At 40.4% G+C, this 14060-nt stretch overlaps 1 protein-coding gene across 1 annotated transcript in view; it reads right to left on the bottom strand.

The window, feature by feature from the left end:
• TPH2 (tryptophan hydroxylase 2) overlaps nt 1-14060 on the bottom strand; it is an 88330-nt gene that overhangs the window by 63367 nt on the left and 10903 nt on the right. The window contains exon 5 of the mRNA XM_012642031.1: nt 13533-13600. Within this exon, the coding sequence (XP_012497485.1) occupies nt 13533-13600 (68 nt within the window). The remainder of the gene's footprint in view (nt 1-13532; nt 13601-14060) is intronic.

The raw sequence follows: 14060 nt of genomic DNA, 5'->3' as shown, positions 1-14060 counted from the left end.
CACTTACTCAGTGGAGGAAGAGGTGACAGGCTGCAATTGATAGTATTTACATCAAGATGGCAAGACGGGCTGAAACACAAACCTGATTGTGTTCTTTGAAAACAGTTGGATTTTCTCTGTTTGCAAGGACCAAACACAGCAAAAGATAACAGAGAATTGGGTAAGAAGATGGGGAAATCTGATAGAAACAGTCAGAAATGAACTCATTTTCTATTTTATTTCATTACATGTTCCTTAGGGCAAGAGATGCCTCACTTATTCAACAGTTGTTTATCTGCCTGGAATAGACTGTCCCTCTCATCTCTGCCTCATCTTTTCTCTCCTTCCCCACCTTTGGCATTTCTCTCTTGATTGACACTTCCACCTGGGGGTTGCAGAAGGGAAATGAGAAGAGATGAAATGTAAAATCCATCAACTTTGCAACTCATTAGCAATTAGCAGTTCCTCTAAGGATTTAGACAGGGCCCTTGGAGAAAGATTATGGGAACATCAAGGCTAGCGGTCTCTATCTTTTTTCCTTCTTGACTTATGATATGCATTTGTTACAATCCTCAATAAGCACACCCGGAATTCTGCATAATCTCCAGGGAGCTATCTGTAATTTTTCCTTTCCTTCCTATCCAAGAATGTGCATAAGAAAATAGAAGACTGAGATTGATGTTTTTCTAACATCATTGTAAGAGTAATTTTGATTTTGATCTAATATGATTTTTAAAAAGAAAAATATTCATCATTCATAAAATCTATTATTAATTGTTATTAAGCATTTGTTACACCTCTCACATCTTACACTGGTGACTCACCTGTGTGCAGAAATTTCAATCAGTGACTGATGACTCTCACTTAGAGCCAGAGACAATACTGTTACCCAGCACTATGCTGATTGGTACCATCTTTGGGAAATAGTGTCACCTGAATCCAGGTGTCTCCAGAGTGCAGCCATATAGTCAACGAGAGTTCAAAAAGATGACTGCTTATGCCTCTGAGACTGGAAAAATGTTGTCACAAGAAAAAAATATCTTAAGTGGAGTTGATAAATTCCATTAAAGTTTAACCAGAAAGCAAATGTTATTTTTTTCTACCAATTTCCAAGAATCTATTTTTTTTAATTTTGGGGCTCCTGAATTTGATAAAATTACACTTTAAGATTCAGACCATAAAAGACACCCAATAACTTTATAATAAAATATCATCAGTAATACCCATGGGAAAAAATAAGAAGTAAAATATTCAAAATATTACTTTGCTAAATCTGCCCTCCCTGCCCCCCCACCGCCATTAAAATATACACTTTGTGAAGGCAGAGATTTTTGTTTGCTTTGTTCATTTTTAGATCCCTGCCACCCAGAGTAGAGTCTGGAAAATATAGGTGTTCAAAAAATAATACTTGCTGAATGAATATATCAATAAATCAGCCTAAAACAAGACAACAAAAAATACAGTTGTCCATCAGAAACCCTGGCAGATACGTATTTGTCTTGCCTCATCCTGACTCATATATTTCAATTGCTATGGAAAACGCAACCCCAAAGACTTTGAGATTTTAATAAATTTTCTGGTAGTTTCTAGTTTTTCCTCTGTACTATTTACTTTACATGTAAGGGTTTCTTTTTTCTAATTTTCTCAACTCACATTTCCTGTCCCCTGCCTAGATATCATCACTCAGTCACACTTGTAGCCAAAATTCTCCCCAGGAAAGAAAGCAGCACATATAAATCTAAAGGGATGTAAAAGTCCAAACTTAACTACATACAGAGATGTCTCCTTAGTTGGACATGCTAATGAATGAACTTACAAAGATATTTTCAAGGCCAGAAGACACAACGAATTAATAATATTTTTAGCAAAAGGAAAGTCACAGATCAGGACAGCAACTTAATAACCATCTGAGTTATACCAAGATTCCAAAACATTGAAGTCATCTGACGTAACGTGGTTTGTTGGGGGTGCATTTGGGGAAGAGGCTGGGAGGCCTGTGACTGCTAAGCAGCGTCAGAGAGTAAATGTAAAGGCACAAATGCATTTTCAGCTAGTCCCCTATGCCTGCCAGGTAAAGAGCATTTGTGATCACATATTTATTTGCTTTTGCAAATGAGTTTTGCGCACATGAATTTTCGTAAATGAGTCTATGGACCCTAAGGAACTTTCAGATGGTAGCAAACAAAAACGTTAGTTTGTTTTGTTCACATTGTTAATATTGGTGCTGCCTTTACAAGAGACATAATGAAAATAAACTACCGTACCTAGGGAGCCTCGGGGAGAGTGGAAGATTTAATTCCTGGAAATTATTTGTTTTTATTTGTCCTGTGCACCACAGGATAGGGCTTCCCACCATTTTCTCACCTTCCAGAAAGCCGTCTTCATATTCTAGAGGAGTGATTTTCATTGGCAAAAACTACCATGGAATTAAATATTAACAACAACAATAGGTCTAACATCCATCACTATGTGCATATTCAACATATACAAGGAGGTTGAGCTCAATGAACTTGATACAGAAAAGAGCTAAAATTCCCGGTCACCAATGGCAGCCAACAGTCTGAGGCCACTAGGATGGAAAGACCCAGAGCTAGGTCTCTAAGAGCTCCAAATGTGATCACATAATCCTGCGTCTTGGTCAGCGGGGACAGACTGTTGTCACCTACTGGGCCCCAACCTTTTTCAGTGGTGGATGAAGGAGCATGGTTACCCTACAGTTCACGGCCCTATGCAAATTAATAATAGCATTTATCTACCCATTCATTTAACTATAAAAAAATAATAACTCATTACATGGATTATGTCACATACAATGCTCATCTTATAGAGTGATTAAATGACTGTTTGTGTCCCTATTTTATGGTTGACGAAACTGACGCTTATATACATAATCTGTCCAAGATCAAAACAGCTAGTCCCTGGAATATCAGGAACTCAGATCTAGGACGGCTAACTCAAGACCCCACTCTTGACCAGTACACCTCAGTGCAAGGTATTGAGTACCCAATACGTACCCAGCATTGAGGTTTGGCCTCTGTCTCCTCATTTAAAACAGAAGGAAATAAGACTACAACACAATATTGTGAGGCTCAAATGAGATGTTATCTGTAAAGCACCTCGGCCAGTGCCTAGTACCTTCTAGATACTCGATATAGTTGACTCCCTTCCTCCAGATGTACAAAAATGAGTAAAATTTCATCACTTCCCTACAGGGCTAGAAATAGGTCTGGAGATGACAAAACAGCACTGTTCCGTATAAATCCATTCACCTCTCAGACAGGACTTGTGGAAGTAATTTGAATCCTTCATGTTCATGAAAATCATTTTAAAGTAAAAATACCCAAACCTCTTTCCCTGTGGAACATTAGAATTTGGTGCAACCGCTGTCCTTGTCAGTAAGTGATACAGGACCATACTGTGTTAATGTTTTCCACAGCTGTGGGAGCCATGCTATAATCAGACAACATCCTACTGAGGCATTCATGCACATCTAAAAAAACCCACCAAGCCCAAAAAATGAAAAGAAGAAACCTTTTCCAAATCAATTTTCCTTTTTGTCTTTCTTTGCAACTCAAAGGCTCCCTTCCTTTCAGCCATTGAGCTGCACTTCAGGTAGAGGGAAACATTTGGCATGAAAATGATTTTCCCAGAAAGCCTGAAGTCTTTTAAATACTTACGAGAACTGTGCATTTCAAATATACTGAGAATTCTGTAAAGAGCAAAATAACTTCTTAAAAATCCAAGTCGTTGAATTCTGTTGCTCTTGTTTTCAACTTGTGTGTGATATCACTTATGTTAAATGGAAGTTGCTGGAAGGAAGGAAAGAAAAGGAAGGGTGTGGCCTCTTGGGCAGAGAAAGATATTTGGATTCTACAAGGGAGGCACTCTTAAAACCCCTAATGTGACCTTCCTCAGAAACTATTCCAGTCATCTGGGAAATGACCCCAGTACTACAAATATTTGGTTTTGTTCTACTTTTCAATTTACCGCTCCATTTCAGAGAAATTAAAGCATCAACAACTGGTGTTTATGCAGGAGTCACAAAGTACCCAAATAGCCACATATATCTCAGTTTCATTCAAAACCTGGGAAAGCAAATCAATGGAGGATAATGGAATGGGATAAAATTAGCTCAGTCAAGGAGAAAACATATTTGCCTTCTAAAATGCCTCTTCTGAAAAAGGCAGAGAAGGGGACAAAATTAAAGCTTGGTCCCACATCACGGTAGAGCCCACAAGTCATCAAGTGACCATCTGCCAATGAAACCGACAAGGAAAATATCATTAAGGATAAAAACTTGCAACCCCCACTTAAGTTTTTTCCCTGTTAGGAAAGCATAATCTTCCCTTCCATTCTTTCTCCACCTTCTATTTGTTATGTTTCCAATTAAGATTCGTCTATCTAGAAATAGGTAATGGGGCACTCACGACTCCTGTTAGTAATGTGTTCCTTTCAGCTACATTCTGAAACGCAGCAGGATCCATAAATCATGCCTCTTCTCGCATGAAATGAGAAATGCTAAGGTCAACTGAAATTTCTGGAAAGGTGGAGAGGTAGAGTCACCCCAGTTATTTTTCTGCAAGTCGCAATAATTACAAATGCCTCCTAAGAAAAACTCAGTGTCAGTAATCCTCCAGCTCAAACACAGAGCTAAATTCTCACAGCTACCTGCGAGCAGAGGAAACCCCAATATGCACGGTCCTGCGCATTGGGAGGTGAGAGGCCGGGTGGCAAAACAGCTCCACTCAAGGTCTGCAAACCTCTAGCCAAGGTCTGCAGCCTACCTTGTCTGTCGGATCATCTGTCTCCTTCCTTTTCTTTGCAGACCTATGGCTGACTCCTGCTGAGTCATCTAGTGAAAGAGGAAACTGAAAAGACCTCCTGAAAAGTGAGATGCTGGCTTGGAAATCCAATATGTCCATTCCAAGGCACATTCTATTTTTATGTATCTATTCAAATATCTTAAAAATGCATAGCATATTACCAAGTCTCAATCCCAGAGGGCTTTATTTCGACATCAGAAAGTATTTGGCAGTGTGAGTGGGGAAAGGAAGGTGGCAAAATAAATAAATAAATAAATAAATAAAAGAGTGCTTTGATGGGAATAGGAGGTTAGAATCAACGCCATTCCATGTTAAAAAAGAAAATTGTCTCTCTGTCTGTGATAGAGCTGAGTAGAATTTTCACAAGCTCACCCAAATTGAATGTGCCTGCTGAGCTGGTGATTGCACTTTTCAAATATGCTAGTACCCATTTGGGGCTGTCTTGTTTTAGGGTCCCCGTGTAGCTGTGTACTTACACTCAGAGCAAACGAATCACAAAGGGTGCAGTTTTATAAATCCAAAAATCAAGAAATAAACAGGATAGCAACTAGTAAAAACCAGAGTGGCAAATCCCTAGCAATTGATTTTCAAGCCTCAGCCCAGCTGTTTATTATTCCCATTCATTCTGCATCCCATGAGGGTCAGGCTTTGGGTAGGAAGAGAAGAGCACAGGGCCCAGGAGCGAGAGGAAAACCACCACACAGGACTGGGACTTGGCTGGGCTGTGCCAGACCCAGGCACGTGTCCCCAGCAACCTGAGAGAGACAGCCTAGCCTTAAAGTCCCACAGGGCTTGTTTGAGTACTGACTCCATAAAGTCTATCATATACTTACAAAAACTGTGCAACTCAAACATGCAGAGAATTTTGTAAAGAGAAGAATAACTTTGAAAAATGCCAAGTCATTTAGTTCTGTTGCTATTTTCAACTATTTTCAACTTGTGTATGATGAAATCACCTATGTCAAATGGAAGTTGCTACAACCACTTAAAAAAAAAGGTGTGGACTTTTGAGCCAAGAAAGACATTTAGACTCTACAAGAGGCATTTTTGAACTTTCTAAAAGTGACCTTACTCAGAAACTATTCTGGTCATCCGGGAAATGACCCTAGCACTTCAAATATTTGCCTCAGTTCTGCTCTTCAATTTACCACTCCATTTCAGAGGAATTAAAGCATCAACAACTGGTGTTTATGCAGGTGACACAATCAGCTGTGTCACCTTTAGTAAATTTCTTACTGTCTCTGAACTTCAGTTTCCTCATCTTCAAAATGTGCACAATGATGACACCTACCTCAAAGGGTCACTGTAAGGTTAAATGACAAAACACAAGTGACACGTTGAACACAGTGCCCAGAACAAGGCGTACATCTAAAAAAGGAAACCCAAAACAACCTGAAAATGTGAGCTGAGAGGTCAACATATAATGAACGTTTCTACCACCGTCAGCCATTCAGGGATGAGTCCAGCATAGCCCCGTCCCAAGCCATAACCTCCAACCTTATCTTGGCTTAGACTCGCTGGCCTGGGCAGGTGTTTGAGAGGAGCGATTTTTCATATTGAAAAAGCAAACTGTGCACATGATCTACATAAACTGAAAGGTGTCCCCTCACACACATGCGTATTTTTTTAAAGCTCCTAGAACCCAGCCCACCATGGAGCCTGAAATTCCTTAATCCAATTACTCCTTAAGATCCTTTACTCATTGTAAATGAGCTCAACAATTGAGTATATGGAATCACGGAACTGTTAGCTACTTAACATGTGATAATAATAATCATATCTATCATATACTTAACATTTCCTCACGCCAGTCAGCATTCTGGCCCCTGTAATCATTGCTAATCCTCCCAACCATGCAAGGTAGAGCTTGCACTGTGCTCACTATAAGATGAGGGCACTGAGAGTTAGAGAGACTAAGTCACTGCCCTGGCTCACAGAACTTATAAATTGTGGAGCAGGAATTCAAACCTAGTTCTAGAGCTTCAAAGCTTCTACATTCTGCCACATGTTCTGCTACACCACGCTACCTCTGCTTTCACAGGGGTTAGTTCTGCAGATAGCATATTAGCAGCCACTGTGGGAGAGCAGTTAAGGAGCATCATGAAGAAATGAAATGGAACACAATTAAATGGATGTGGTAGCCAGCCTCCAGGATGGTCTCCAATGACCCCTGCCTCCTGGCATTTGTGCCAATGTGTAGTGCCCTCCTACATTGCCTCAGGGTTGGTCTGATGACACCAATAGAATAGGTCAAGAGTGGTGGTATTAATATATCACTTCTAAGGCTAGGTTATAAAAGGCATTGTTGATTCTGCCTTGTTCTCTCATGGATCACTTGATTAGGTGGAAGCCAGCTGCAATATCTTGAGGATACATAGGCTGCCCCATGGAGAGGCCATGCTGCTAGAAACTGAGGCCTCCTGACAACAGCCCTGTGAGTAACCATACTGGAAGCAGATCCTCCAGCCCCCGTCAAGCCTTTAGATGATTGCTTCTCCAGCCAACACTTTGCCTCATGACAGACTCTGATCCAGAACCACCCAGCCAGGCTGCTCCCTAATTCCTGGTGCTCAGCAACTGTGTGAGATGAATGTTTGTTGTTTTAAGGTGCTGAATTTGGGTATAACTTTTAATGCAACAATAACTAATATATTATAAAAATCAGATAGAAGTTAGGACTTTAAAAGAATCCTTGGCCAAGGGAAGTTGAGAACGCTGGCAAACCAAAGGTAGTAGAAAGATTTAGAGCATGAAGACAGACAAAAAGGAGAGATCAGTTGAAGTGAGAAAAATAACAATATTAACGAATATTTATATAGTACTTCCTATGTAATGTTCCAAGTTTTGTTACCATATTAGCTCATTTAATATACATAACAATCCTATAAAGTAGTAGTAGAGTTATCTCCATTTTACGGATAAGGAAATTGAGGTGCACAAGATTTATAGAATGTTTTTTTTCCTTTGGGTAGATGCCCAGTAATGGGATTCCTGGGTCAAATCGTAGTTCCACTTTTAGCTCTTTGAATTATCTCCATATTGCTTTCCACAGAGGTTGTACTAGTTTGCAGTCCCACTGGCAGTGTGTGAGTGTTCCTATCTCTCTGCATCCACGCCAACATTTGTTGTTTTGGAATTTTAAATAATTTGCCCAGGTCAATCAGTGGGTAAACGGAAAAGATGGGATTCACTCAGGCAGTGCAGCTCCAACTCTGCCTCTTTGACACTTCACACACTGTCTTTCGGATCTAAAGAGAAACTGGGGGGAAGCAACCAAGGCCACATAAGCTGGTCAGGGGTCTGAGTGAACCCATGGCTTCAGTGGGGTGGAGAACCTGTGACCTTCTGATTTCAAAATTGTTCTTTTTTAAGCACCAAAGGAAGCAAGAAAAGCTTCATCTTCCTCTGCTGGACTCCTTTTAATAAAAGGATTTGTTCTGTAATATTTGGTTTCAGTGAAAAGGCTGCACTTAAGGACTTAGAAGGCCACATGTGGCCTTAAGGCCTCAGTTCCCCATCCTGGGCCAGCCCATTTATTTCATTTAATTCTTAAAATACTCCATGAGAGAGGCAGAAGAGATATTTTTATCTCCAGTTAACAGAGGAGAAAACCGAGGCTGAGCAATGTTAAGGAGCCATTTAGGTGCCTGAATTTAAAATCAAATGAATTTTCTTGGCAAATTAGGGAATTTTCCAACTCTAATTTAGGTGACTAATTCTGACATGTTGAAACTCTTCTGTTTACCTTACCTATTGACATTTACAATTTACCCATTTACCTTTCAGATTCCATGGACAAAAATCAATCAATCGATCAAAGAGAAAGCAGACCCATGAGAAGAACATGAGGTTCACGTGCCACCTTAGTTCCAAGCAGAAGAAAGTACATTCATAATAAAACACGATCACAGTAATATTCAAAATCAATTTAAGCAAACAAGAGTGGCATAATTGAAGTCAGAACTCAGGGCCTTTTTCCAAGAGAATAAGATGGATTGAAATAATTGCCACCACTTCCACCAAAAATATAATTAAATTAAATATGCATGCATGTTGTTGAGGAATAATCATTATAATAGCCCCAAAGAAAAATGTGTTTATTTCTAGTCAATTGGAAAAAAAAAATGTATTACTGATTTTTTTCCTCCAACAATATAGCCATTGCAAAATGCAACCACGTTAATGGTGAGGTTAAAATATGAAGGAGCCAATGACAGAAAACTGGATAGTTTCAGACAAACCTAACAGCTACAACATTACAGTCATAATTTCTTCTTCTTCCACATGCCATCTGCCCCCCACGCACTTCCATTTCCTCAGAACGGCAAGTCTATAAACGCATCGCATTGCCTAATCATGGGGTATCTTTTCTGTTTGCACTAGAGTTTCTTTTATCTGGGTCAGGGAGGACCAGGTGTGATCTGCCTGGCAGAGTTCTCTCACAGGTGATTTTAGAAACAGTGCCCTCTAGATCCAGGGCGTTCACTCTCAGGTCTTCTATGAAGAATGATATTTGCACTAATGAATGTTTCTTCTGCTGTTATTGGTGAGGCAATTAGGCCTTCTGACACTCATGCCGCTGAGCGCGGGCATGTCCGCGGGCGGCGGGCCTCTGGGTAATCAATCACGTTTCTTGGCAGCGCTGTCAATCAGAAGCTCTCCTGAGTGGCATCTATTGACAGTTCTCAGCACACTGACGCTTTCCTGCTCCCTCTCCTCTTTCGGGTTCATGGTAATACAGACTTTGAGCCTGCTGTTTTTTCATCATAGAGTGAAATTTTTTCATTTTTCTCTGCTTGTGTTTATTCTTGCCCCCTGCTTTATCCTTTCAAGACTATCACAGAAAATATAGTATTCAACACGAATCCCCCAGAGGGGTTCTTCGCTGTGGTTTCAATATATATTATTCTGTATCGCAGTTCTTTTCCTCCTCCTTACCTTTTAAACTACATCCTCCAACCCCTACTACAACCCCAAAACATCTGTACTCCACCTTTTTCTATATTTCTGACCATATCATTGACTCCTCCTCAGTGTCCAGAAAGCTTTAACTAATTATCAAGAGGGAATTGAATTGTTCTCCCCCTGTCAGATGGTCCCTAATTTTTATCACCAAACTATATTTGCAAGGAACCTCATATGCTGGATTTTTCAAGACTACCCCAATCTCAAATAATCTGCTCCTCAGACCAGTGGTTTCAAGCTTTGGTTTGGAAAATCAAGTTGTAACACACTTAAATGAGATTATTTTAAGTAATTGCAGTATTGACATCTTTCTCCTTTGTGTACTCAGAGACAGCCATAGGCACTAGAAAAATCCCTATTTCAATTAGAAATCGCATCTTTATTTTCTGTAAACTAAAAGGAAACCTTACCTTGCTGCATGGCAACATGGGGACAATAGCTGAGGCCCATTTGCAATTTGTTTGTATCTGTGCCCCACCCCTACTGGCACCATAGCAGACACTTGCACCCGAAAGCGAGCTTGCAAGAACGTGCATGCACGTGTATACACACACATGCACACACACAACTGGTTATCCCCTATCTATCCTCAAACTCAGAGAAACCTCAGCAGTGATAGCATGGGGGATATTAAGGAATGATCCTTTGCTCTCTACTTTCTATAATTCCTGGGTTTGTGTTTTCCTGATTTAACTACTTCTGGCATCTTCTTCACTCCATCCACTCACAAGAAGTACCCAAGGCAACTGGTGATCTGTTATCCATATTTTGGCAGCTTCTCTCTTTCTCTCTCTCTCTCTCTCACACACACACACACACACAGACACAAATGGGAATATGCTTTTTATGAAATCTCTCCATAAAGAGGTATGTTGGTCAGCACGAAAAGCATCCATATATGCCACAGTCTTTCAACGGGGAACTAGAGTTTCTTCCAAGAATGACTTCTAGGGATGTTTGAGCTACATTATTTGTTCAGATGACAGCATGAACAATGGTATTAACTTCACTAAAGAAGAAAACAATAGGTCAACTGGAAATGGAAGACAGCCGGTAGAAAAGTTGGGGGGAGATGTAATAATAAGTGACACAGCCACTGGTCATGTGTCAGGCACTGTGCTAGGCACACTACATGCATTCTCTTTTTTAAGCCTTACTACAACGCTGTGAGATCAGTTAGATGAAGAACTAAGGCACAATGGGGCTGCTCACCCAGTTAGGAAGCAGAGGAGCCAGCACTTGAAAGCAGATTGTCTGACTCCAATGTCCCGGTTTTTAAGTACTTTGTTATTTTGTCTTGTCAGCTCGGGCTCAGCACTGTCCAGGGGAGAAGGTTATAATGTTCTGGATTCCGAACTGTCTTAGGTAAACAGCCCTTGGTCTGACTCTACATCTGTCAAGTAGCCTTCAGGTTATAATTTGGCCTCCTCTGCTATCATGACAATAGGGAGGGTTTTGTGAGTCCAGTGAGAGTTGTTTCTCGCTGTACAATGATGAATTGGCCATTCCCTGCCTTCCTTGGCCTCCTGAACATGCAGTTACCAAAAGCCAAGCCCCTTGAACCTGAGAATTCCCCAGCCCTCCAAACTTGGCCCAGATCCTGGAATGGCCTGGCTCCATCCAGCCCTCCTTTATAAACAACCTCCACCAGTTCTAACCTCCAATTTCTACTTTCTTTCCCCATAAACATTACACCTTAATTTCACTCTTTAGCTATACAAAGGTGGCAAATGCAAACTCTTGTTAGCACTCTGAGAACCTCGTCCTCCATCGTTTTGACTATATGCTCTTTTCCTCTCCTCTCCATGTAAATGTTTTCTTTGAAATCAATGACTCTCCACTACCAGTGCTCCTTGAAACTGGTTGACTCATAGACACCAACTCTGTTAGTGGCACCACAGCATCAGCTTGCCTTTGTCCAGTTTCTGGACTCCATCAAGAAGAAACAAGTAACATTTGAGCCAGTCCTTTAGTCATTATGCTAACAAAATCCTACGTCTAAATCATGCATATGTGTGTCTATATATGTGTATATATACATACATCTGTATTACATACAGCATGCATAATGCACACATGTATTATAATACATACATGTACATACATGTACATGTAAAATACATTTTTATCTTTCTACTTTAAGGGAAAAGGCTCTGCCAGGCACTAAGCTTTTAGCACATCCTGGAATAGTCATCCCCAAAGGATTGTCCTGCCCACAGCCCTGCTAAGGGGGCCTGATTCCACAGGGAGGGCCTGTGAACCTGTGGGAGCCAATCTTAAGGCTTTCAGACACTTATCAGGGCCTGACATGAAAAAATGAGCTCAGCCCATCAGAGTCCTCTCTTGGCATCTTGACTGGGAAACACTGGGAGATGGGGCTGGGGAGTCGAGGTGCTGAGGATGAAAGGAGGGCATGAGGTTGGGCTTGGACCGGGGCAAGCCATGTGCACGCAGATGTTATGAGGGGTAGAAAGTCACAGTAGAGAGGAGGAAGAGGCTGCTTGGGACAGAGGAGATGAGAATAGAGTAGACGTATGTGGAAAAGCACGTACCATGTAGTCCTCAATTTTAAGAACATGGTTTTCATAAACATGGTAGAGAAAGGAAGAAGGATGCCTGGGGCTTGGGAGCACAAAGGGAAGAGCACCAAAGCATCACGGGAAGACAGGGATGAGCAAACAATTGGCCCAGTGAGGAGTGGGATGAAGAATCCTCTCACTTTGTCTTAAGCACCTGTGTCTCATATTCCTTAAAAAAAAAAGAAACAAAGAAAGAAAAGAAAAGAAAAAAGGTACAAAAGCAATTTATGTAACCAAAATGTTTATACTCCCATAATATTCTGAAATTTAAAAAAAAGAAAGAAAAAAGGCCAACACTTATACCCTCTATAACATACATAATGTCCTAAATTTTCACCAATAACAAATTTGTCTCTCAAGACAGTCAAGTTCTCACCTCATTGCCACTTGAGTAAGAAAGAATCTTTCCCCTAGTAGGTATGGATTTATTTACATTTTGTTCTGATGACAACTTTGTGTAGCTGGTGATATACCAGACAAAGCAAAGAGTGTTGTGATGGTCTATAAGTTATGCCAGTGTGAGTGGAACAAGCAGGGGCCTAACGTGCACTGTGTGTTTCTAGACGTGGCCTGCAGTCAACACCCTGCATTACTGCCAGTCCCAAATGCATCCCATCACTGCCTCTTAGCGTCATATACAGTCCTCACCCCAAAAAGTGAGGTTCTCCCCTTTCATTCCCACCCTGACCTGGGATTGGGTATGAACCTTTTCTATACCCCTCCCACTTCACAGCAAGTTTTCCTTTCCACGTAAAACAAACACATATCTTTTCTACTATGACTGTTTAAATAAGCCCTTTCACCCATTCTTGCTGAATCCTGTAGTTTTATTGGAGAAGCTGGATGTTGAAGGGGCTTACTGAAAAGTCAAGTCAAAAGGAAAATTAAAACACAGTTTCCAGGCCCTGCAGAATGTATAAAAATGGCTCCTTGCCTTAGCGGAGTTGAGAATACAATGTTGTAAATGTAGCACTTGGCGTGTGGCCCACAGGTCTCATTATTTTACAATTATATCAGATGTCAAACATCAGTATTGGCATTTAAAACCTACAGAGCTGGTGAGTGTTTAAAACGGTTCACGTCTGCCTTCTGCAAAAGTTAAAGTGAAGAGATGACAGATCTGTTTAACACAGCATGTATTTTGCCTAACTAGCCAGTGACAAGAAAGAGTTACACAGGTACTTACTATTTATAACCCATGGCCACATCCACAAAATACTTTCTTCTCTGTCGATAGACATTGTCCTTAAATCCCTTAAACACAAAAGAGATTAAGTTATTTAACAAAGTGCTGAAAAATTAGCTGTAGAAGGCCTAAAAGAAAATCACTGTGGTGTTTATTGAGTGTTCATTTCAAATGTAAATTTTATCCTTGGATGATCATCTTGATGACACAGGCGGAAGCAAATCGCGCTTACAGTAAAACCTCATTAAATTGGGGCTGTACTAATTTAGGATGTGTGGGAATTCAGGCTAAAGTTTACCTTTCCACTAAGTAAGTAGAATGGCTTAGTTAAGCAAATTGATATATTGTACAATTTCTTTTGGTTTTTAAGTATCACTTGCACGTAATTGATCTTAATCACAAGTTAATTTTATCGTATTCATTAAAACAGGTCCTTTTAACATGGCTGTTCAGTAAGTTAACGTAATTTTAATTGCTTGTGTAAATAACTAATAAATATAACATTTATTAAAGATTCTGGCCAGGAAC

Source organism: Propithecus coquereli, unplaced genomic scaffold (genome assembly GCF_000956105.1).
Source record: "Propithecus coquereli isolate 6110/MARCELLA unplaced genomic scaffold, Pcoq_1.0 Scaffold172, whole genome shotgun sequence".
Lineage (NCBI taxonomy): Eukaryota > Metazoa > Chordata > Mammalia > Primates > Indriidae > Propithecus > Propithecus coquereli.
Note: the sequence above shows the minus strand (reverse complement) of the source record. Positions and strands in the feature narration are given on the sequence as shown.